Genomic DNA, 26495 nt, shown 5'->3' on the forward strand with positions numbered 1-26495 from the left:
CTCCCCAAAGCCCTCCGTCTCCCTCTGCTTTGAATATTTACCCAATTTTTCCCTTCAAAGATGCAGTGGTGTCTGCCTCAAACACCCCTTGTGGCAAAATATTCTGTTCCAACAACCATCTGTGTAAAGAAATTTCTCCTAAGCTCTCTCTGATAATTTTAAATTAGTGAACTAAATTAGAAATTAGTGATTTCTTATGTCCTTATGACTTCTCGCTGCTGATTCCCCAGCCAGAGTAAATAGTCGTTCTCTATTCGCTCTACCAAAATCCTTCATAATTTTAAAAATCTCTATTAATTATCCTCTTAGCTTTCTCTACTCCAGTGGGAAAAAAATCCTACTATTTCATATCTAACAATTATAGTTGCCCATTTCTGGCATCATCCTGGTGAACCTATGGCTTTAACGTCCTTTCTATATGGGATGCCCAAAACTGCACACAGTATATTAAATATGACCTAACCAACGTTTTGTACAAATTTATCATTACTTGTTTACTCTTGCACTCTATGCCCCTAATTATAAAACCCAAAATGCAGTTGGCTGTTTTAAAAAATTGGCTTTATCTACCTACACTCGCTTTCAGGGAATTACATATTTGAACCCCTAAAGTCTCTGTTTAGCCACACCCTTCAAATGTCTTTCCATTGTGTACATACTTCAGTTTCTTGTTTTTCCTTCCCAAAATGTATTACCTCACATTTATTCACATTCAAGTGCATCAGCTGCCTGTCTAACTGGTCAGCTAATCTATGTCTTGCTGAAGTCATTAACAGTCCTTCTCAATGTGTGCCAAATCCTTTACTTTTGTGTCACCAGTAAATTTTGAGATGGTGTTCCCTATACCCAAGTCCAAATCATCTGTATTTACCAAGAACAAAAGCAGACCAACAAACTGATCCCTGGGGTACACCACTTCCAACTCTTCTCCAATCCAAGCAACGACCTAACTCTTTGCTTCCTATCTATCTATCAATCTCCAACCTATGTGGCTGCATTTCCTCATACCACATGCCTGAACTTTTCCAACAAGACTCATGAACACCTTCTGAAAATCCACATACACATCTATTACATTCCAGTTATCGATCCAATTGGTCACTCATGCAGGAGTATGATTCCATAAGCACTAAAACCATCAAAACTTTGCCCAAATGATCATTCTTCACACTTTTGTCTACATAGTGTGTGCAGGCAGGCTACTGGATGAAATCAGTCAACTCCAATAATATCCTCACCCAAGTTCACAAGCGCTTTTCAACAGTGGGTTCAGCGAATAGCAAACAAGAGTGACAATGCTAGCTAATTTCCTTCCCACTCAATCCAGGGGCACTGAAGCCAGTTGCAGGTCTTACTAATTAATGGGCTCAGTTCCTTACCATAGAATGGTAAATAGCTAGTCATTTTTATTCTCAATAACGATTTGCTTAGATTTGTCCATTAACCTTTAGGACACATGTCACACCATCTGCTGAAATATCTGAGAAGCTTCTATTTGTGCCCATAAACCACATTCGGGGCCATTAGCAGCATCCTTGATTTCATACAAGTCTGGTTGATAGGCATATAAGTTGGCATTCAATTAATTTTATGTAGGACTCTGACAGCTAACAGAAAGACAACTTTCATCACATCAGTCCAAAATACACTCACACCCAGGTCTGGAGGTAAAAAGTCAAGCAATCTTTCATTACCAGAAAATGAGAGAAAATATACTTTGTTTATATTCAACAAGATTCATAAATGTTAACGAATGAATTCCAGGAAGTGAAAACTAGGTAGGGGAGCATTCACACATGAAAGAGAGTAAATTAGAGCAAGAAAGAGACACAGATAAAATGCTTCTAGATATGCATGTGCTCCTGTAACAATTAGTTGACCACCAACATAGTTCCTGCTGGTCTCTTGCCAAAGCAATCTTTTGAAATTTCTGGGAATCCTCCTTTCCACCTCTCATTATGGTTTAATTGCCTTCTTTTAAAACAGTTGTGGTGAATGAGTTACTATTTTATGATCTTACTAAGTTACACGTATGACAACGGAGGCGGGAGGTGGGAGAGGAAGGAGATTGGACTGCTGTACTGGGCCGCTTGTTAATGTTGCACAGGAGAATGGAATGCACTATAATGTACCAGGAACAGTGAGTCGTCTCTATTTTAAGGGGGGGGGGACTGGTGTACAGATATTTTGCTGCACATCAGTGGGTTTGGCATGTGCATGTTTAGTATTTGCTCGTGTGTGGTGCAGAGTCTCCATCAGTATAGGCCTTGTGGGAATTAAAAAGGCACAATCGACAGGAATGCAGTTTACACACTGAGTGGATTAGGAGCAGAACAGTTGGTTAGGCATGGCTAAGAGAATGTTTTTTTAAGAAAAGAGCACCTAAGGATCAAGCCACTGATTGTGGGCAGACAATCACTGGGGTTGGGGGGAAGGGGTAAGAGAGAGATTTCAAACAATCTAATTGCTTAAGATCAGAGATCTGAAGACAAAATAATTGTGGTAGTGAGTGTGGGGAGGAAGGGGATTGGACCGTAGCAAGTTGAGGGTGAGTGACTATTTCATCGTGTGAAGCAGCCACAATGGCACTTCAGACACCGAAAGCCAACAAAGGTCACAGAATTACAGATGTGGGGGGGAAATGCTCGTGTGGTCTGTGTCGGCAGGTGCAGAAGAATTAAACTGACACTATTTCGCTTCTTTTTTTTACATTGTATAGCAGGAAGTACTACTTGTGACCCAACCAGTACATATCAGTCATGCTGTGTAGGATGCCAGGGTAAATGTAAGACGACGCTTCTAGACATTGAAAACTTTTATCACAGCATCACCTAGAGGCATAACTGGTACTACAGGTAACACAATGGGTTTGCTCATAAGGGCAAGTTTACCAAGAAAGTTTTCAATAAAACGTGCACCCCACATAACAATTTGATATATAATAGATGCATCACAAGACTATAAAAAGAGATCCCTGTATTTCACAAAAATGACTTTAAAATGTTCCAGTTCCCAACTTTCAGCAGATGGATAGTTGGCTACCAGGTTGCTTGCTTGATGATAGTCTGTAAGAGTGGCCCTTTCTTTGCCATTTAACGTTAAAAGGCTAACACTTACATTTAAGCCAGGTCTATGTTACAATCCACTATGACCAATTTATGAACCATGCCACAATATTTGCCTGTGATATTAAAAAAAAATGGAAAATGCTACAATGGCACTTCAATTTGTTCATGGAACAAACACATCTTGCAGAAAACTAAGAAACAGAGATTATGGGCAAGCCCTTGTGAAGTGAAAATGGCAATATCTTTGAACTGTGGCAGAATATCCAAATGTTGGAGTATGAATGTGTTCAGGTTCAACTGTATAAGTGTAAGAGCTCAGGTAACAGACAAATCTAGCCAAAGTAAGTCACATGGTAACAGAGTACAGTATGTACTTATGCACTGTGCGCTCTGTATATTTTCTCACAGCGAGTTATTTATTGCTTAATGCAAGGAGAAAACCATGTCCATAAAACTAGAGCAAGGCTTATTCAACACAAATTACCTGTAGGGCTCCAAGAAGGTCATACATGTTGACAGGTGGAAGGGAAGCTAGCATGTCTTCACCAGAACAGGCCAGAAGAAGAGCTGCCTGTTGCTCTGCATCATCAGATGAGATGTGGGAACTTGGATTCTGTCCAGCAGCTAGGGGTATTCCAGTAGGAGGACTAAGTCAGAGGAAAAGATGGTAAATAAAATCCATATTCCTTTGCACAAAAATATTCCCACTGCTACACAGGATGCAAGCTTCACAAAATATTGCCACATAAACAACTGAAATAATGATGCTCTGCGTCATATAAAGGATTGCTTCTTTGTGAGTTTCAAAATGTTTTTCTGCAGAAAATTCAAGTGAATATTAATTAAAGCAATCATTACTTCAAGTCAGTTTAAATTACATAAAGCTATAGCACAAGAGGCCAACCAGCATCTCAGACACTGCCACAGTGGATAAAATGCTTGTAGGGAAAAATCACAGCCGAGTACACAAACACCCGATCGCTTGGAGTGTGACATGGGATGGATCAAACAACAATCGACTTCCTTTCTTTGTTCAATTGGTGAGTGCTGACATCAGAAAGTGGCTGGGAGTAGTTACTGCACTCAACAGTTAAATTTACATCTGTAAATATAATCACGAACCTAGAAGTCACTCAGCGACTTCATCATTTGAACTCTGTTACTTCAGCTCCCTCACATGGTAAAACTCAGTACTTCCACTTGGTCAGTTGAGAACAGAAGCAGCATAACAGCAACATATAAGTACACTTATATAGTACTTTCAAATGTAGAAACATGTCCCAAGATGCTTCAAAGTGTAAAGAAAAAAATTGGATGCCAAACCAAAGAGGGAGATATTAGGGGAAGTGTTTAAATGCTTAAAGGGGTGGGTTTAAAGCAGGATCTAAAAGGAACAGAGGGAGGTGAAAACAAAAGCATTTATAAGAGCAAATTACAGAGCACGCAGCCTACGCAGCTGAAGGTACATCTACCAATAATGGGGCAAAGCGAAGGGGGGATGCACAAGAGGCTGGAGTCAGAGCAACGGAGAATGTGGGGGGGGGGGGGCAGTTGGAATGCTGCAGGAAATTAGAGATAGGGAGGGACGAGGCCATGGAGGGATTTGAACACATAAATGAAAATTTTAAATCTGAGGCATTGAGAGACTGGGAGCCAATGTAGGTCAGCAAGGACACGGTTGATGGGTGAGAGGATACAGACAGCAGAGTTTTTAATGAGCAGAATTCTGTGGAGTGGAGGATGATAATGAATGAAAAAACTGGTTGATGAGGATGTACCTTATTTTTCTAGCCTTGCATTTGTCACGCAGCTAAATGAGGCAACTGACAAGCTTAAATCACAAAAGGGTAAATTCAGCTGTCGAGGTGGTAAACTGAGTTTTCTGCAAAGCTGCCTATATAAGTTACAACAAATTATATTTATATAGCACCTTTAACGTAGTAAAACGTCCCAAGGCGCTTCAGGAGTGTTTTCAAACAAAATTTGACACCAAGCCACATAAGGAGATATTAGAACAGGTGATCAAAAGCTTGGTCAAAGAGGTAGGTTTTAAGGATCATCTTAAAGGAGGAGAGAGAGGTAGAGAGATTTAGGGAGGGAATTCCAGAGCTTAGGGCCGAGGCAGCTGAAGGCACAGCCGGCAATGGTGGAGCGGTTAAAATTGAGGATGCACAAGAGGCCAGAATTGGAGGAGCGCAGAGATCTCGGAGGGTTGTAGGGCTGGAGGAGGTTACAGAGATAGGGAGGGGCAAGGCCATGGAGGATTTTGAAAACGAGGGCGAGAATTTTTTTTTTAAAAACGAGGCATTCACGGACTGGGAGCCAACGTAAGTCAGCGAGCACAGGAGTGAATTGGGATACAGCAGTAGAGTTTTGGATGAGCTCAAGTTTCAGTTACAGGCCTGAGTTCTTCTACCAGACCCGGCCTAGCTCACTTCCCATTACTGACCCACTTTGGCTCCCAGACCAGACAGCCACTAAAGATGAAGTGTATTAAGTACAGTGGAGTATATAAATCATTGTAGCAGCTCAAATGTGCACCGCAGTCTATAATTTTCCAAGTATTGCAGTAAGCACGCATATTAAGTCAGCTCTGTGCAGAAACAGCAGAGGTGCAACCCCTCGCAGCCATCAGCGCTGCTTCAGAGAACATTCTGGCAATATTCCGCACCTTGTGTATGCTATGATATTAATATCAGGTCTCATGACGCTTTCACAAAGGAAATTTCTTTAACATTGTTCCCGGTGAAATTAATCGTGCTTTTATCACTGTATCAGCCTTTAACAAGGTGTGTTCTCACATTTAAACAAGCCTTTAACTTTTTTTTGGTTCCAAACTGTTTTTTCCTTAGTTTCCTTTGAGTTCTTTAATGGTGGGAGCATTACACTGAAAATTACAACTAATGGATGTTGGGTCAGTTCATGAATTGAGACTGAACTGCTCATTATATTTTTCTTCAAGTGTCCACACTTAAGAAAAGACATACTTGCTCTTGAGGCAGTACAAAGAAGGTTCACTCGGTTAATCCTGGGGATGAAGGGGTGGACATATGAGGAGAGGTTGAGTAGATTGGGACCCTACTCATTGGAGTTCAGAAGAATGAGAGGCGATCTTACTGAAACATATAAGATTGTGAAGGGGCTTGATCGGGTGGATGCGGTAAGGATGTTCCCAAAGATGGGTGAAACTAGAACTAGGGGGCATAATCTTAGAATAAGGGGCTGCTCTTTCAAAACTGAGATGAGGAGAAACTTCTTCACTCAGAGGGTAGTAGGTCTGTGGAATTTGCTTCCCCAGGAAGCTGTGGAAGCTACATCATCAGATAAATTTAAAACAGAAATAGACAGTTTCCTAGAAGTAAAGGGAATTAGGGGTTATGGGGAGCGGGCAGGAAATTGGACATGAAGCTGAGTTCAGATCGGTCAAGGCCCTATGGGTGGCGGAGAGGGCCCAGGGACTGAGTGGCCGGGTCCTGCTCCTACTTCTTGTGTTCTTTAGATTTGTGGTTGGGATCAGATCAGCCATGATCTTATTGAATGGCGGAGCAGGCTCGAGGGGCCAATTGGCCTACTCCTGCTCCTATTTCTTATGTTCTTATTACACGCAGGAGAAACATGGGTCTCCCAGGTGGGGCAATGATCAGATGCCAAATCATAGAATCTTATAGCATAGGAGGCCATTCGGCCCGTCGTGCCTGTGCTGGCTCTTTGAAAGAACTGTCCAATTTAGTCCCACATCCCAGCAAATTAGTCCTCTTCAAGTACATGTCCAATTGCCTTTTGAAAGTTCCTATGGAATCTGCTTTCACCACCCTTTCAGGCCATGCTTTCTAGATCTTAACAATCCTCCTGTGCGAAAAAATTTCTACTTATTTCCACTCTTATTCTTTTGTTAATTATTTTAAATCTAGGACCTCTGTTTACTGACCCACTTACCAGAGGAAACAGTTTCTCCCCACTTGCTCTATCAAAACCCCTCAATTTTGAATAGCTGTATTAAATCTCCCCTTAACCTTCTCTGCTCTAAAGAGAACAATCTCAGCTTCTCCATTCTCTCCACCTAACTTAAGTCCCTCATCCCTGGTAAACCTCCTCTCTACCCTCTCCAAGGCCTTGACATCCTTCCTAAAGTGTGGTGCCCAGAATTGTACACAATACTCCAGCTGAGGCCTAACCAGTGATTTGTAACGGTTTAGCATGACTTCCTTGTTTTTGCATTCAATGCCCCTATTTACAACAAGAATCCTTAGGATATTCATAAATTTGATCTTGGTGAACTTATTCTTATGGTATTTTAAATTGCGGTGAATAGAATTTCTTCTTTTAAACAATTTGGAATTTTCAGAGCGGAGAATTAGCCTCCACTAAATCATTTGTTTTATAATTTCCAGATATAGTTGATGTCTGATTTCTACTTTTTAACTCTATACTTTTTAAAATTCTTTTGAATAGCTTTGTAAAACAAACTGAAGCACTGTTTGGAACATGCTCAAAAAATCCAAGAGAACTAGCTTCATGATGTCAATAAAAGTGAACATTTTTACAACAAAGGAAAAATGACCCCGGTTGGTTTAATAAATGTCCCGTGCCCCTCCTTGGTTAGCTCCTCTTGGGCAGGATACAAATTATTTTACACACATTTCAGAATCCAAATACCTACACAATGAGGGAGGATTTCCTCTATAGCAAGATCGCAAACATGTCCTTTATATTTTGCTACTCATTTATCTTCTCCCGATGCATTGTTCTCTAGCAGATGGCCCCATATTCAAATCTACCTGCCTGCTTGCTTGCAAGACTCGCTAATGTAGACTAACAAGTTCCAGTCACTCAAGTCTAAATAGAATATTCTGGGGTTGATTTTCAACTTGCTATCCAAGTGTAAAACTGGCATTGCGGATCGGCTGCCCGTTAAAGAAGCCGCCCAATTCTCATTTCCACGTCAGTTTAACACCCCGGCAGTAACTTGAAAATCTACCTTTACGCTTTATTAAAAAAAATAACACTCCCAATGGCTTGAGTGTTTGCTTGATAAACAGATCCTCCAAGGAATAATATATTTAAAATCAAAGCCATTTTGCAAACTACAAACCTCTGTCTCCTTTCCAGGAGTTAAAGCTCATTTGATTTTAAATAAACCCTTCTTACTTCCTGTTTTAACTTTAAAATAAGGTATATAATTCAGGTCGATTCTGATCGTTTTATTCTCATCGTCTTTTGGATGAGATGTTAAACCAAGAAAGGCATGAAAAGCTCAAAGTAATTCCAGAGATCAACAACAGAGACAAAATCCTACTGTTGGTTACACTTAAAATTGCTTGCAGATTTTCTGGATTCCCCTTTTAAACTTTATGACTGAGCCTCCTTTCAGTTGCTTACTAATTCTATCTTCTTAATGAAATGAAAACGTCCATATGCATCTGATGCTGTACTTACTTGCAGTCAATAATGTTGTTGTAGGCAATAATGCTGTTCTTTAAATATGGCTGAGGGTTAATACTACTTCCAAAAGCATACTTAAAATGGCCATCACGTAAACGGTACGATCTCCTCCTGGATATCACAGCTGTCAGAATGTCCTTCAGATGATTCTATAGGAGGAAGGACACAGTCATAATGCATGTATTACTTTGCTATGGTGGAGCTGTGTTTAACCTGTCGCGTTCCTTTATGGACATTATTCACTTATGTTTTTGTGTTTCTTTCATCTTTTTTGTTCAAAATATTTTTGGCTGTGTGTCCTATAATGTCAGAGTGCTTTTGGTTGCCCAAATAAAATTCATAGTATGTTCAGGTAACAGAGCCCATTCCAGATTATTTCAGATATGGGTTCTATTCTGTACCTTCACTGGATTATTTTTGTCTTCAGAAAGTGGCAGAATAATTCTACTATAAACTTTGATTTAGGTTTTATTAAACTCAAACTGAACAGTTTTTTTTAAAAAAGAAAATAGTAGCATTAATATATATTTTTACAGTAGTTGTTAAACTTAGCTAGCTCCTTGTACAGTGAAAAATAACATAGTTCACAACTGCTGTGCTAAACTATGATACAAGTAATTTCCTTACAAAGCTGTCCCTTTTCTCATATCAGTTCAGAGAAGCTATCTGACCTGACTAACTCTCTTCAATGATTCCAGGCAGATGCACTGATCTGAAAAAGACAGGGTAATAAACAGATCTTCAAAAAGGTGAATTGAAATAATTGTTAAATTTGAAAAGGAGCGGTCAACTAAAAATATATTTGAACAAATCATACAAGATGCTTGTCTTTGACTTTGGTTTGTTTGTATTTGGCACCTCCCATTGGGCATCTATGGCCAGTAACAAACCAAGCAAAATCAGCTTAGAACTATCTTCTATCAATACAGCTGGTTTTTAACCCTTGTGTATTGTGATAGAATTAAAGTATATATCACATTAAATCTTCAGAGACAGAATCTATTTGGTTAGAGTTAAGAAACAACAGTGATGCTATTACATTACTGGGTGTAATCTATAGGCCACCAACTAGTGGGAAGGATATAGAGGAACAAATTTGCAGGGAAATTACAGAGAAATGCAAGAACTATAGAGTAGTGATAATGGGGGACTTAAACTATCCTAATACAGACTGGGATAGTAGTAGTGTAAAGGGCAAAGAAGGGGAGGAATTTCTGAAGTATGTTCAGGTGAACTTTCTTGATCAGTATGTTTCTGGTCCAATGAGGAAGGAGGCATTGCTGGATCTAGTTCTGGGGAATGAAGTGGGTCAAGTGGAGCAAGTGTCAGTGGGGGAACATTCAGGGAACAGTGATCATAGTATCATAAGGTTTAGATTAGTTATGGAAAAGGACAAGGAGCAATCTAGAGTAAAAATACTTAATTGGAGGAGGGCCAATTTCAGTGGGTTGAGAACGGCTCTGGCCCGGGTAAATTGGAATCAAAGATTGGCAGGCAAAACTGTAATCAAACAATGGGCGGCCTTTAAAGAGGAGATAGTTTGCATACAGTCTAGGTACAGTCCCACGATGGAGTAAGGTAGGGCAACCAAAGCCAGAGCTTCCTGGATGACAGAAGAGATAGAGAGTAAGATAAAGCAGAAAAAGGGGGTGTATGACAGATGTCAGGTTGATAATACAAGTGAGAACCAGGCTGAATGTAGAAAGTTTAAAGGGGAAGTGAAAAAGGAAATAAGAGGGGCAAAGAGAGAGTATGAGAATAGACTGGCAACTAACATAAAAGGGAATCCAAAAATCTTCTATAGGCATATAAATAGTAAACGGACAGTAAGAGGAGGGGTGGGGTCGATTAGGGACCAAAAAGGAGATCTACTCATGGAGGCAGAGGGCAAGGCCGAGGTACTAAATGAGTACTTTGCATCTGTCTTTACCAAGGAAGAAAATGCTGCCAAAGTCACAGTAAAAGAGGCAGTTGAGATACTGGATGGGCTAAAAATTGATAAAGACGAGGTATTAGAAAGGTTAGCTGTACTTAAAGTAGATAAGTCACCCGGCCTAGATGGGAAGCATCCTAGGTTGCTGAGGGAAGAAAGGGTGGAAATTGCAGAGGTGCTGGCCATAATCTTCCAATCCTCCTTAGATATGAGGGTGATGCCAGAGGACTGGATAATTGCAAACGTTACACCCTCGTTCAAAAAAGGCTGTAAGGATAAACCCAGCAACTATAAGCCAGTCAGTTTAACCTCGGTGCTGGGGAAGCTTTTGGAAATGCTATTCCAAGACAAAATTAACAGTCACTCGGACAAGCGTGGATTAATAAAGGAAGGGATTTGTTAACGGCAAATTGTGTTTAACTAACTTGATTGAGGTTTTTGATGAGGTATGAGAGAGGGTTGATGAGGGCAATGTGGTTGATGTTGTGTACTGGTGAACTTTCAAAAGGCATTTGCTAAAGTGCCACACAATAGGCTTGTCAGCAAAACTGAAGCCCATTGAATAAAAGGGACAGTGGCAGCATAGATACAAAGATGGCTAAGTGACAGGAAACAGAGTATTGGTACACACAGTGTTTTTCAGACTGGAGTGAGGTATGCAGTGGTGTTGCCCAGGGGTCGGTACTAGGACCACTGCTTTTTTGATATATATATTAATGATTTGGACATTAATGAGTGTACAGGGCATAATTTCAAAATTTGCAGATGACAAAACTTGGACGTGTAGTAAACAGTGAGAAGGATAGTTATAGTTTCAAAAGGACGTGGGCAGGTTGGTGGAATGGGCAGTCACATGGCAGATGAAATTTAACACAGAGAAGTGGGAAGTAATACATTTTGGCTGGAAGAATGAGGAGAGGCAATATAAATAAAATGGTATAATTCTAAAAGGGGTGCAGGGGCAGAGATGTGCACAAATCTTTGAAGGTGGCAGGACAGGTTGAGAAAGCGGTTATAAAAGCATACGGACTCCTGGGCTTTATAAAGAGGCATAGAGTGCAAAAGCAAGGAAGTTATGTTGAACCTTTATAAAACACTGGTTTGGCCGCAACCGGAGTATTGTGTCCAATTCTGGGCACTGCACTTCAGGAAGGATGTGAAGGCCTTAGAAGGTGCAGAAAAAAAATGTACTTGAAGGGTTCCAGGGATGAGGGACTTCAGTTACATGGACAGACTGGAGAAGCTGGAGTTGTTTTCCTTAGAGCAGAGAAGGTTAAGAGGAGATGTGATAGAAGAGTTCAAAATCATGAAGGTTTAGATAAAGTAAATAAAGAGAAACTATTCCCATTGGCAGAAGGGTCGAGAAGCAGAGGACTCAGATTTAAGGTGATTGGTAAAAGAACCAAGGGCAACACGAGGAAAACCTTTTTTTACAAAGCGAGTAGTTATGATCTGGAATGCGCTGCCTGAAAGGGTGGTGGAAGCAGATTCAATTGTGGCTCTCAAAAATGAATTGGAAAAATATTCAAAGGGAAAAAATTTGCTGGGCTATGGGGAAAGAGCGGGGGAATGGGACTATATGGATTGTTCTTACAAAGAGCCGGCACGGGCTCGATAGGCCAAATTGCCTCCTTCTGTGCTTTAACCATTTGATGGAGAGCATATCAATTTGTACCATCCTAGTAAGCATCATGGCAACCAATTCAAGAGCAGTAGAAGCTTAGGAATAGTGCCTGCTCTCACAGGCAGAGGGTGATGTGGGTGCAGAGGACCCACACCAGTGAGATATTAATGTTTTGGGGCAGAAGAGAAAAAGAAAAAAGCATAAACATTTATAAATAACCATGATTAAAAATCATTGTAACGATTTAGGTTTTATAAAAAGTGATGTGAATCTAATTTTGTTTGCAAGCAAACGAGAGCCGACTTCATCACAATACCTCCACTGCATGCACCACTGCAGTCACCGCATCTTCAGATACATTGTCCAGTCCACATTCATAAGCCGTTACTATCATCCGGCCTTCTAGCTGGCCTCGTGTAGGGAGCACCATCGTATGAGTGCAAAACTTCACATCATCCTCCTCTTGGGGATCCTTTGCCACAAAGTGTTGTGCCCCCGATAAAGGATTCTGTGCTTGAAAACGATGCTGGAGAAAAAAAAACACACATCTTATAAGCCAAACTGCACAATGTCACATAAATTAAACACTTACTGTAGGATTTATAAAGCATACAAAAATGTCAATTAAAAAGCATTTTTTCCACACAGACACACAAAAATTTAAGATTGAATTCTTTGGCCACCATAGTCGTAGAGATCATTTTATTCATGGTCTTAATCTTGATAAATGTTTGTAACATTTTCAAAGTTTTTATCCACCTCTAATTTACTGATAAGAAATGGAATCTGGACCTTCTACTGTTACATTAATACTTGAGGGTATTTCAAAGAACTTGCATGCTCAAGTTCAATGTAGTCTTAAAATGGCATACACAAAACTGTTTCACTTATGTACTTTCAAAATCCATTATAAAATTCCCAACTGTAGAAGGAACAATGTAATTCAGTACAGTTGATATAATTAAAACCGCAAGCTTTTAATTAATCTTAGACCAGAAAGTGTTTTTTTTTAAATAACCATTTTTTACAGCTCGATGCAATACATTTGGATTTTCAAAAAGGTGCCACATTGTAGACTCATGACTACGGTCGAAGCATGTGGAGTCAGGGACAGGTAGCAGAATGAATAGCAAGCTGGCTATAAAACAGAAAACAGAGTAGGGGCTAAGGGTAGCTATTCGGACTGACGAAGGTGGGAAGTGGCGTTCCACAGGGATCGGTGCTGGAACCACTGTTGTTCACAATTTATATTAACGATTTGGACTCAGGAATCGGAAGTACAATTTCAAAATTTGCAGAAGACATCAAATTGGGAGGTGTAGCTAATACAAAGGAAGAATGTGTAAAAATGCAAGACAACATTAATAAACTTGCATCTACAAGGCACAAGTCAGGAGGGTGATGGAATACTTTCCACTTGCCTGGATGAGTGCAGCTCCAACAACCCTCAAGAAGCTTGACATCGTCCAGGACAAAGCAGCCCACTTGATTGACACCCCATCCACCACCATAAACATTCACTCCCTCCACCACTGGCACATCGTGGCTGCAGTGTGTACCATCTACAAGATGCACTGCAGCAACTCACTAAGGCTTCTTCGACAGAACTTCCCAAACCTGCGGACTCTATCACCTAGAAGGACAAGGGCAGCAGGCACATGGGAACACCACCACCTGCATGTTCCCCTCTAAGTCACACACCATCCTGACCTGGAAATATATTGCCGTTTCTTCATTGGAGCTGGGTCAAAATCCTGGAACTCCCTACCTAACAGCACTGTGAGAGTATCTTCACCACACAGACTGCAGCAGTTCAAGGCGGTTCACCGCCACCTTCTCAAGGGCAATTAGAGATGGGCAATAAATGCTGGCCTTGCCTGCGGCGCCCACATCCCATGAATAAAAAAAGTGCATATAATTGGCAAATGAAATTCGACATAGATAAGTGTGAGGTTGTGCATTTTGATGGAAAGAATAAGGAGGCCACATACTCCTTGGAAAATAAGTGTCTAAATGGGGTAGAGGAGCAAAGAGACCAAGGGGTACAGATACACAAATCACTAAAAGTAGCGACGCAAGTTAATAATGCCATAAAAAAGGCAAACAAAGGTTCATTTCTAGAGGGATAGAATTGAAAAGCAGAGAAGTTATGTTAAACTTGTATAGAACCTTGGTTAGACCACATTTGAAGTACTGTTCACAGTTTTGGTCTCTGCATTGTAGAAAGGATATAGAGGCATTGGAGAAGGTGCAAAAAAGATTCATAAGGATGATGCCAGAAGTGAGAGGATATATTTATGAGGAAAGGCTGAACATGCTGGGGTTTTTTCCTCTAGAAAAGAGAAGGCTGAGGGGTGACCTGATAGGGGTCTTTAAGATAATGAAAGGGTTTGATAGGGTAGATATAGACAGTGCAAAGCTAGAGGTCATAAATATAAGATAGTCACTAATCAATCCAATAGGGAATTCAGGAGAAACATCTTGACCCAAAGAATGGTAACTATGTGAAACTCGCTACCACAATGAGTAGTTGAGGCAAATAGCTTTTAAGGGGAAGCCAGATAAGCAGATGAGGGAGAAAGGAATAGAAGGTCACGCTGGTAGGGTTAGATGAAGTAGAGACGGAGGAGGCTCGTGTGGAGCATAAACGCTGGCTCAGACCAGTTGGGCTGCATGGTCTGTTTCTGTGCTGTAGACTCGATATAACAATAAAAGTTTTTAAAAACAGATTATATAATAAAAGTTTATCCAAAGAGGTGAAACTGTGTGTGTGATAAATCATGGTTCACACAAAGAAACATGACAGAAAAACAGATATTGCAGCCAGGACCACACCTCCACACATGTCACGTTGCCATTTCCTGCTTGGTCCAATTCACTGCTAGATTCTCGTTCTGCTGCCCCGAATTAGCCATTACCTTGCCTTGCTCTAGCTCGTCTTCCAACAGATGAAAGAATAGGTAAGAAAATGATCTACACAAAATAAAATAACTATCCCAAAGTACCTTCCACACAGAACTATTCTCAGCAAGATTTATGTCAAACACCCAGCAGACCAAAAAGGAAAAAAAAAATTATCAGGATTAAAAATAACTCACTTCAAATTTTGCCCGTAGAGATGGAAACTTTTTTTTGCTTTTAGGTTTTCCAGATTTGGCAGCAGATGGACTGGTCCAAAGTAAAGAAGTACCACCTTCTGGAACAGGAACAGTACAAAGATACTATAGGAAGAAAGCTCAGCTGCCATTGTTGAATGCAAGTGACTCAACCTATCTTGCAGATCACACAGGAAATGTAATGAGTTACTGTCAATATTTTAATATCAGATCAAGGCAATTTAAAGAGGAAGAGTAGTGTATAAAACATGCACTTTCCCCTCACGATTTATTACATTGCAAGAAAACTTCTGCTGCACCTCTCCCTCTTGATTATTCCCCTGTTCTCAAACATTTTCTTTTATCTGTTGCTTTTCCTTCTTTGGCCAAAACATTTAGGGAAGGGAGATAAGTGTCCAGGATGAGTTTCCGGTTTTGTTTTGCTAAGCATGCTTCCTACTGGTGCAACAAACAAGTGTTTTTGTGCAACAAATAAGTGTTTTTGAAAACAAAAAAGGTTGAAATTTCCACCCTGCAAATCATTCCACCCACTGGGAACAAGGGCTCAGCATGAATGCTGGAGCCATAAAGACTGGAAAGAAGCTCAGTCCCAATTGTTCATCTCCAGGGAATCACTCTCCAATAGAAGACCCTAATGGAGAAAGATTTCTAGGGATCAGGGCTTCTTTGTGAAGTCCTGCACCTCTCCAGTTCAATGGTCCTTATGCCCAGAGTTGTTTTCAGGCACGGCAGACATTCAACACACCTGCCTTCTATTGGGGAAAGGGAAAGGGGAGTAAAAGCAGAGACAAACTTTAAATAAAACCATTGTCCACAAAATCTAATTATAACATTCAGTACTTTCAATATTGCTCTCTGCAATATTTGACAACTTTGATTACCAGATTCATTTTTGATTCCATTGTTTCATCCACAATTCCACTCCTCCTAAACATGGAACCCAACTATCAAGTGGCAATTGAGGCAAAGGGGCACACACTGATGCCCAGACTACTATTCAGGATAAGAAAACTGGAATCAAAACTGGGTTCATCCACAGTACTAATTTCAGAGTGTAAATGCAAAGTTCAGTTTCACTTTGATAATACAAAGCCCTCTATGGAAATCCAGATGTTGCTTATGTCACAGGGGTGGGTAATGTCATTATTTTATTTAAAGATATAGAAAACACAGGTTGGAATGAAGCATCAGATTTGATTTTTCAGTTTCGAAGCCACACAGAACATACAAAGACGTTGAGAGTTCATTCCAGCCTTCATAAAATTTTAAGATGGAATTTTTATTATCTGAACAGGTGTTACTCTTCTACAGTTCTTGGAATTAGCATGAATGCTACAAGCATATGTTTAAACAAAATCTGCAGACAGCACAAATTGCTCATCTCAAATTAAGCTTTTCTGGTTAAAAAGTTAAACAGAAATCTTATTCAAACTCAAAACTGCAGCAATTACTGGAATTGGCCTCATGGAATTTTGGATATAGTTACTGGATATACACAATATAAATTACAAATCCACCATTTTCAAACATACAGCTGTAAATTTTTTATTAATCCTTGAAATCACCCATGACCTGCCATGGAAAATCCCAATTGTGCTTTTTCTATAATTAAACATTTTTTTAAAAATAAAATATGAATCAGTCCATTTGGTTAGAGTCAAATGTTGAAAGTACTGAATTTATAAAGTCCAGAATAATTCTACTCGGCAACCTGACTGGAATTGTGAAACAAAAAATAAATTTTAGCATATTAAATCTATTGGAAGAAACATGATTTGTACAAATGAGTAAAAGCTTCTACTCTGACAATGAGCAAATAAAACAGAAAGCATTAGGTCTCTTTAAACTACTACATAGTTCAAACCTTTCCATTCCCACTTACCTGGAGCTGAAACCATGATCTGACATCTGGTGAGGATCGCAAGCAAGAAGTCATTATGGGAATGCACTGGAAAACAAAATCATTTTTTCCTTTAGTACTCCATACTGAATCAGCCATGGTTTTGTGCCAAGTCATAAGGGAATAAACTAAGTGGTCACAGGAGATTCACTATTATTGTTTAAATTCTGTGTCACTGATCACGGGGTAGTCCAAGACCTGGGAAGTAGTTTGTGATTTTTACCATGGTTCTGCTGCAGCCTAAATGCAACAGGAGTTTATCCATCAATGGAGTGCAACAAATCTACTGAAGCAATGCATCACGTGACTGATGTGAAATAAAAATATTACACATTACTGATACAGGCCTCAGGTATAATATCTGTAATACTATTTACTCAACCTCTCACAAAACTATCTTTTGCCTTCTCCTCCCAAAACCTCATTCAGTTATTTACATTATAAAGTATTTATTTTTGCTCTACTTCTCACAGCAGATTTGTTTGTTTAATCTGCTCCACTTCCTTCCACTTACTTCACACAGTGGGTTTTCCTGAAGCTGCCATGGCACAGCACTGCCCTGGGAGGTCATTACCCACTGTTGAGTCTCCAATAGCACTTGGTCCTGGCCCAGCTGACCACTGATTCTGGCCATGGTCAGCATCATAATGCCTCAAACAATGCCCCCTTGCCCTGGCAATGTGCCAAATCCCCCTCAGCTAAACAAACAATGGGCTGCTCAGAATTTTTCTTTAATGGCTTAAACTGTAGAAAAGAAATGAAATTTTACTTTTGATTTGATTTGCACCATTCAGACCTCACAATTGTTATTTTCTGCCTGGATGTCACAACATACTCTGGGTATCTGAGTTCCACAGCAGCAGGATGTAAACTACAACTTTCTCCTCCCACTTCCAGAATCTATGATCAGAAGTTATAACTCCTCAGTGCTTTTGCTACTTGGTTGTCACGTGATGTGTGTTGTCATGGTGTACCCTGGGTACCACAATTCCAATGAACAGGGTAAGAACCACAACTCTATGGATACATCTCTTGCGTGCACAGAATTTGTCCTTAGATGTACCCAAGGTCCAGGCAAAATTTCCAACTCAAGCCCCTGGATCCAGTCAGAAGTGCAGGCCAATGAGGGGGGAAACTTCTTTCCAGCAATTCTAAAATCAAATGACCAATTTTATGGACAAGTTTAATTTTTTTTGTCAGAATTGTGTAATTTATCTGTCAGATCTAAACTTTATTTTTAGCTGTACAAATTAACCTGAGTGAAGGAGGAAATAGTAATCCAAAATAACGTAAAGAAATTATTTGAACAATTAGATTGGTCGCATTTGTGCATGTTGGCACATGAATGGTAGATTTGATTTTTTTTTTAAATGGGGAATTTAATTACAGTTTCATCCTGGTTACTCATCCCTCATTGGCACTTTTTGCTACCTTTTCATTCACATTAAGTTTTTGATCGATATTTGACTGTGATTAATTGAGCCAATCCCAATTTTGTAACCTACATACATCTAATGCTTTGCAGCATGGTGTCTTAAGGTGTGATGATTCTGAGTTCCAAAGTTTGAGGTGCGATATAATGGACACATGCTACATGCAAGACTTTTAATTACATAGATTCGGGCATCTTCCATTGTGCCTTCTTTTCCATCGATGTTCTTTCTACCTAGCCCCAAGGTGGTGATTTATACTAGACAACAGCCATCGAGCACTGCGCCCAAGCGGTCAATTTTTAATACTGAGCCTAGTCAGCAATGGTCAACAGAAATCCTGGCATTGCCTCACCCCATCCTACCCCTGCGGCATCCTCCAGCACCACATCCCAACTCATCCCTTGTACTCTTCATATACTTGCTTACTGTGTGTCTCCCTCCCCACCACCCAACTCTACATCTGAGCCATTGCCTCAAGCCACCACTTTATACTCTGGATTTCTCATGCTAAACTCCACTGTCATGACAATCTCCAGAAAACCTCTCTTTAATTATGCCTTCAGTCACCTCCTTCTAACTCTCTTGGCCCCTACTCAGTTCCCATTCTCTCCCTCATTTTTTTAAGCTCCTTGGCAGGTTTTGCTACATTAGAGATACCAAATAAGTGCAAATTGTTGCTGATAAACTTTTTTTAAAAAAAGACTAGAATCTGAAAACAGTAAGTCTTTTCAATATAGCTGTATGTCTAGAAAAGGTTTTTTAGACTTCAGTTGTAAAGCTACTGGACTTTATAAAGTCCAGAATAATTCTACTCCCTATTATGACACATTTTCCATTTCCCACACCAGCTATCATAGAACCTTACAGCACAGAATGAGGCCATTTGACCCATCCTGTCTGTGCTGGCTCTTTGAAAAAGCTGTCCAATTAGTCCCACTCCCCTGCTCTTTCCCCATAGCCCTGCAAATTTTTCCTTTTCAAGTATATATCCAATTCCCTTTTGAAAGTTACTATTGAATCTACTTCCACCACCCTTTCAGGCACGTGGTCTCAGTGACATTGCCAATTCAGTGCCAAATTAGAGATAATTTTGTGCTATGACTATGAGTTACTGGATGTAGGCTACCCAAATGCATTTCACATAGGAGCCTTACAGCCAGCAGACAGAGGAGACTTTTATCCCATCAATCTAGGCTGGATTACAATCCAGGTTGCAGAACTGAAAGGTTAGCGTCTGCACCACCAACGTCCCTTCGAAAATGAGCGCGCTGAGTGCTGAGCCACCTGATTGAGATTCAGTGCACGGGTTTTCATCTGCAAAATCCATCGGTTTATCTATCAGAGGTAAGGGAAATAAACATTCATCAATCTTACCATTATCATGAGTAAGAAGTCTCCTTGCTTCCAAATCAAACTCCTCTTTACTTATCTTTTGCTTGAACCAAAGCTTCAAGTTTGCCCAATATCTGAGAAAGAAAAATTAGAAAACTGGAGACAGGGAACATAAAGCCACACCAATACCAACATCTTGCATTTATATTGTGCCTTTAATGTAGAAAAATGTGCTTCACAGAGGCGGAATCAAAAAAAAATGGTGTCAAGCCAAACACGGAGATATTAGGAAGGATGACTAAAAGCTTCATGAAAAAGGTAGGTTTTAAGGAGTGTTTTAAAGGAGAAGAGGGAGGTGGAAAGGCAGAGGGGTTAGGGAGGAAATTGCAGAAATGGATGAGACTTTCAACGGCAGATGGGCTGAGGTAGAGGCAGATTATATTACCAAGGTGGAAGCATGTGGTTTTTGCGATGGAGAGGATATGGGGTCAGAAGCTCAGTTCGGGGTCGAATATGATGCTGAAGTTGCAAACAATCTGGTTCAGGCTGAGATAATGACCAGGGAGGAAGATGGAGTCATTGGCAAGGGTACAAAGTTTGTGCCTTTGTTTCTGTATACTTTTTTTTTAAAATGTGAAACAGAAATTAGCAAACGATACTTGAAGAGTAACAGGCAGGAGGCGGAGAAGTGCAGCGGAAAACTCTTTGAATTAAGGTTCTGTCGTTATCCATATGGATAACGGCACAAAAGTGGTACAAAGAAACCGATTAGTTAAGTGCAAGCAACACACACATCAGGAGCAGGGGGTTTAATTTCCTTTTGACAATGTACTGGTTGCTGCACCCACATTAAATTCCTTTATAACGCAGACATTGACCTATTTATTTTAATTAGTTTAACAACTGCATTAAACTTAACATTTACGTAGCAACATTAACGTAGCAAAGACCCAAGGTGCCTCACAGGGAGTGAGAGGAAATTGGAAATTAAGTCAGAATTGGGAGAAGAGTTGAGAAGGTGACCAAAGTGGTACTTTTTGAGGAGGGTGTAGAGATATAGTAAGAGAAGAAGTTTTTAAAAAGTATTCCAGATGGGGCCTAATGACTGAAGGTTCCATCATGAATGATGTAGGGGAGAGGATAAACTGTAATTCAGACAGGGATGAAAAATTTGAAGTCAATGCACTGTGGAATGGTGACCCAGTAGAGGTGAACGAAAACAGTGATAGAAGATTCGGGGTTATTATATGATAGGACCAGGGGGGGGGGGGGGGGGGGGAAGGAAAAGTCCTGGATGAGTTGGAGTTCATATAAAAAGGTAGAATTAGGAGACCTGTGAGGAGGGTATTACATAAATTGCACTTGGAGATGACCAAGACATGTGTGAGGGCACTGGTTAGGGTGAGGCAGGAACAGTGATGGGTGATAAAACTATTTTACACAAACACATAAACCAATGTATTACACAATAAAATTAAACCTCAGGTTACATAGCTTACTCCAACCTGGCCTTTAGATTTGGAATTTATGCAGCTGGACATCACATGGTAAATTATTAATGTATATGGACCTTTAAATTCATTTTTAAAACCAATTTCTACCAATAAATTTATTACTTTTGGTGGTGAATCAGTAAATATCAATTACTTCCTGAATTTAATTTTAAAAAAGAAAAATTTCTGAAAACAGGTGTAGAGATGCACAGAAATTAATTTGTGATGTTAGCACACATATTGTGTGCTCTTCATCCCATACTAACATCACAGATGTGATGCACACACATCTCTGAGCCCAATGCTCAGCAGGAAACAAAACAAAGGCTGCATCATCTTTTAGGTACTATAGTAAGGACAATATTCTTTTAGGTAGTCATAAGGATGATACACTTTAATCTACAGCATATTTTATTCTTTCATTCAGTAATGCACTGACAAAGTTACCAGTGATATTCATGAATCAAGGTGTGAATCAGGTCACACACCAAGACATTATTTGCTAAAAGATCAGAACTGTTCCCCAGTGCATAATCAGCAACACTTTTTAATATCCCACCATCACAGTGACAGGTAATTGGCAACAGCCACAACAATAAACAGGTTCTTCAATTTAAAACTATCTATGGGGCTAAGTGAGAGTTTGATGGTGAGTCCTATAAAACTGGTGTTGGTAAACTGTGAAAATAACTGTGGCTTGTCATTTAGCTTGACTGTAACTTTTTTTTTTAAAAGTCCTTTCTTTATTTTGAGTTTTAGTACTGTTGAAAGTAAAAACTTTAAAAAAAATTAGTAATCTCCAAATCTACTCAAGATTTTATTGTCCAAATTTTCCCAATCATTTTAAAACTAAAAATAAAACTTGGGAGGGGGTTGAAGGTGGAATAAAAACCCTATTTTTTGAAAAAAATTGGAAATAAATACTGACCTTATTCGACCTATCCGTGTCATTCACTATCCATACAACCCTTTCCTCTCTTCCTCCACACCCCCCTCAAATCAACGAAAAAAAAACAACGGTAAAATACTGGAAATCTGAGGGGGGGAAAAACCCCCCTCAACGTTGTGCATCTTGAACGACAGTTTATGGTGGCAGGGGAAGCGAGTGTTTATCGCGCCAGCTGACTGTACAGGTATTTACAGTCACTCGGCACCAGGCACAGGGGTTCAGCTCTAAATTCACCCACTGACTTCACGGTTGTCGGACGCGGACTTGTCACCTATCTGATGGCGGGGGATTTTTTTTTTGTTTTTTTTTTAAAAAAAAAAGTTCTTGAGTGAGTTGCCTCATCGCCCTTCCAGCGGCACTTTGCCCCGCACGGCGTTGCTGAGCCCACAGATATCCATAGAAACCAGCTTCAGGTAACGGCGCTGCTGAGCGACGCCAGGCCTGGGGCCTCAGCCTCCAACTCCACACCAACCGTCAGCGCAACGACGACGACGACCAAAAAAAAAACAAAGGCCAAACTCACTGTTTGACGTTCTCCCCTAACGCCTCCGTCAAGGTCTTTTTAGCGGCCTCCAGCTCGCTGACGTGAGTCGCCATGTCTGGAAAGGAGAGAGAGCGAGAAAAAAAAATTACCGCATCGGGATTTTATACAACGCGCGAAACGGTCGGCGCTGCTCGGCGGCGGCGGCGCCCCCCCCCACTCCCCCCTGCCGGCCGGGAGGACCGGTCGCCCGAGACACAACGCGCCACCCCTCCGAGCTTCACCCCGACAGCGCCTTCTGCAGATAGGGAGAGGGACTGGTGGGGGGGCGACGACACTCGTGGAGGGAACAGGCCGCACTCTCGCCAAAAAAAACCTCCCGACCGGGAGAGATTAGACGAGGAGCCTCCGGCAGGCTGCTAATTGTGTGCGATTCGCAGGCCGGCCAAAAAGCCACGCTGGTTGGGAGTCCGAGAACAGGCTGGACCTGCAACCCTCTCGGCTGGAGGAGGCCTATCACCCACCCACCCACGGGGGAGGGAGGGAGGAAGCGTGACAAGTGAGGAGAGAAAAATCCCAAAAAGCAGAAAAAAAAAGAGGGATCGCGACCTCTTAGTGAGGTATACACGTATAACATAGACATGTTTGTGTTTGTGTGGGTTTATCTGGTAAGGAGTGAAGCTGACCTTGACTTTTGGCGAAGGCTGTGCACTTTGTTCCGGCTAATGTTCAATCTAGGTCATGCGCCAAGTCAAATCTTGGTTATAATGAGGACACACTGGCTTTTGCTTCATTGGTTCGTGAATTCTCCCCTCCCCCAGTTAAATGGCATGTAAACATTGCAGCAATGTTTGTTGCACATGTTTTATCCCTGATGTGGAGATGCCGGTGATGGACTGGGGTTGACAATTGTAAACAATTTTACAACACCAAGTTATAGTCCAACAAATTTATTTTAAATTCCACAAGCTTTCGGAGGCTTCCTCCTTCGTCAGGTCCACAAGCTTTCGGAGGCTTCCTCCTTCGTCAGGTTCACCTGACGAAGGAGGTTTTACAACACCAAGTTATATAGTCCAACGAATTTTAAATAAATTTGTTGGACTATATAACTTGGTGTTGTAAAATTGTTTACAAATGTTTTATCCCATTAAAGGTCTACCCCAACTCCTACAGGTAGAATAATCGTCTTGTCATAGTGACTGCTCAGACAAGGCACTGATATTAGGAAACTCTGGGAGTAAAGCTTAGGACTTTAACCCATGGCCAAGAACAGTAAGTACTGATACTCATAGGTTACTGGGCCATTCAGTGCTGTGTATTCAGTGGCACATGGAGTTCATTGTAGTTGAAGTGTGAGGTCATCCACTTTGGATCTGATAAAGACAAATCAGAATATTTTCTTAATGGTAAGACTCGGAGTTGTGGAGGAGCAAAGGGATTTAGGTATCCATGTACACAAATCACTAAAAACTAGCACACAGGTACAAAAAGTAATCAAAAGACTAATGGAATGTTGGCCTTTATCTCAAGGTGTCTGGTATGCAAAGGAGGACATTATGTTAGACACTGTTCTCTGCAGCCGTGACCGAGAGTCCCGAAGGCTGTATTGCCTGCCTGGTACCAGGGTTAAGGATGTCTCCTCGTGGCTGGATAAGAACTTGGAGCATGAGGGGAGGATCCAGTTTTCGTGGTCCACATAGGAACCTACGACATAGGTAGAACTAAGAATGAGGTTCTGCTGAGACAGTTTGAGAAGCTCGGGTCTAAATTAATAAGCAGAACCTCAGGATTACTACCTGAGCCACGTGCAAATTGGCACAGGACAAACAGATCAGAGAGTTAAATGTGTGGCTCAAAGAGTGGTGTGGGAGACCAGGGTTTCGATTCATGGGGCACTGGCACCAGTACTGGGGAAAGAGAGAGCTTTTACGACGGGATGGGCTCCACTTAAACCGGGCTGGGACCAGTGACCTGGTGAATCGAATGACTAGGGCTGTAAATAGGGCTTTCAGCTAAAAAAAAGGGGGGGAGGGGTCAAGTGAGGGGAAATTTAGAAATCTAATGAGCAAAGTTAAGACAATAGAACAGGGTGGTGATTTGGATAAAGACAAGCAGGGTGTAGCAGGAAGGGCCAGAGAGTTTACCAATAATAGTGCAACAACAAGTAAAGTCAAAGCAGGAAAAAATGGTAAAAAGTCAAAATTAAAGGTTTTTTAATCTCAATGCAAGGAGCATTTGTAACAAGAAAGATGACTTAATTGCACAAATAGAGATAAATGGGTTTGACCTAATAGTTATTACAGAGACATGGTTGCGAAATGGCCAAGGTTGGGAATTAAATATTCCAGGGTACATGACATTTAGAAAAGACAGGCAGACTGGAAAAGAAGGGGGTGTAGCCCTAATAATAAAGGATGACATTAGGACAGTGGTGAGAAAGGATCTTGGCTCAGAAGATCAGGAAGTAGAATCAATATGGGTGGAAATTAGAAATAACAAGGGGCAGAAAACACTGGTTGGAGTAGTTTATAGGCCCCCTAATAGTTGCAATACAGTTGGACAGTATTAATCATGAAATAATGGGAGCTTGTAACAAAGGAAATGCAGTCATCATGGGAGACTTTAATCTGCATATAGACTGGGCAAATCAAATTGGCAACGGTAGTTTGGAAGACAAGTTCATGGAATGTATTTGAGACGGTTTCCTAGAGCAATATGTCATGGAACAGGCTGTTTTAGATCTTGTATTATGTAATGTGACATGGTTAATTAGTAATCACGCAGTAAAAGAACCTCTGGGGAAGAGTGATCATAATATGATAGAATTTCACATTCGGTTTGATAGTAATGTACTTAAGTCAGAAACTAGAGTCTTAAACATAAATAAAGCCTGTTACATTGGCATGAGGGGCGAGTTGTCAAAGGTTGATTGGGAAATTAAATTAAAGGATTTGACAGTTAAAAATCAATGGCAAACATTTAAAGAAATATTTCAATATTCTCAAGAAGTATACATTCCATTGAGAAATAAAAACTCCACGGGAAAAGTGATCCACCGTGGCTAACTAAAGAAGTTAAGGAGAGTATTAGATTAAAAGAAGAGGCCTATAATGTTGCCAAGAAAAGTAATTAGTCTGGAGATTGGGAGAGTTTTAGAAACCAACAAAGGATGACCAAAAAATTGATTAAAGGGGCGAAAATAGAATATATCAGAGTAAACTAGCAAGAAATATAAAAACAGATTGTAAGAGCTTCTGCAAGTATGTAAAAAGAAAGAGAATAGCAGAAGTAAATATTAGTCCCTTAGCGACTGAGACAGGAGAAATTATAATGGGGAATAAAGAAATGGAAGAGAAATTAAACAAATATTTTGTATCTGTCTTCACTGTAGAAGACACAAAAAGCATACCAGAAATAATGGAGAACCAAGGGGTAAATGAGAGTGAGGAACTTAAAACAATTAATATCACTAGAGAAAAAGCACTGGACAAACTAATGGGACTAAAAGCCAACAAATCCCCTGGACCTGATGGCCTACCTCCTAGGGTTCTAAAAGAAGTGGCTGCAGAGATAGTGGATGCATTGGTTATGATCTTACAAAATTCTCTAGATTCTGGAATGGTCCCAGTGGACTAGAAGGTAGCAAATGTTACCCCACTATTCAAGAAGGGAGGGAGAGGGAAAACAGGGAACTACAAGCCAGTTAGCCTGACATCGGGAAAAT

The 26495-nt window shown here is 40.6% G+C and overlaps 2 protein-coding genes across 4 annotated transcripts in view; one reads left to right on the forward strand and one right to left on the reverse strand.

The window, feature by feature from the left end:
• The window catches only part of tada1 (transcriptional adaptor 1), a 36948-nt gene extending 13420 nt beyond the window's left edge, over positions 1–23528 (reverse strand). The window contains exons 1-8 of one of the 3 annotated variants that reach the window (XM_067990717.1): positions 23458–23528; positions 22814–22889; positions 19891–19982; positions 17066–17131; positions 15166–15263; positions 12384–12593; positions 8505–8659; positions 3553–3715 (exon numbers count right to left, since the gene is read on the reverse strand). In XM_067990717.1, coding sequence (XP_067846818.1) covers positions 3553–3715; positions 8505–8659; positions 12384–12593; positions 15166–15263; positions 17066–17131; positions 19891–19982; positions 22814–22887 — 858 coding nt within the window. In that variant the 5' untranslated portion in view covers positions 22888–22889; positions 23458–23528. Of the gene's footprint in view, positions 1–3552; positions 3716–8504; positions 8660–12383; positions 12594–15165; positions 15264–17065; positions 17132–19890; positions 19983–22269; positions 22588–22813; positions 23010–23457 lie in introns of those variants that run through there. The other 2 variants (XM_067990718.1, XM_067990720.1) reach the window with 2 other exon arrangements.
• The window catches only part of prdx6 (peroxiredoxin 6), a 39164-nt gene continuing 36066 nt past the window's right edge, over positions 23398–26495 (forward strand). The window contains exon 1 of the mRNA XM_067990722.1: positions 23398–23439. Coding sequence (XP_067846823.1) covers positions 23413–23439 — 27 coding nt within the window. The 5' untranslated portion in view covers positions 23398–23412. The remainder of the gene's footprint in view (positions 23440–26495) is intronic.

This window comes from Heptranchias perlo, chromosome 9, assembly GCF_035084215.1.
Source record: "Heptranchias perlo isolate sHepPer1 chromosome 9, sHepPer1.hap1, whole genome shotgun sequence".
NCBI classification, from domain to species: domain Eukaryota; kingdom Metazoa; phylum Chordata; class Chondrichthyes; order Hexanchiformes; family Hexanchidae; genus Heptranchias; species Heptranchias perlo.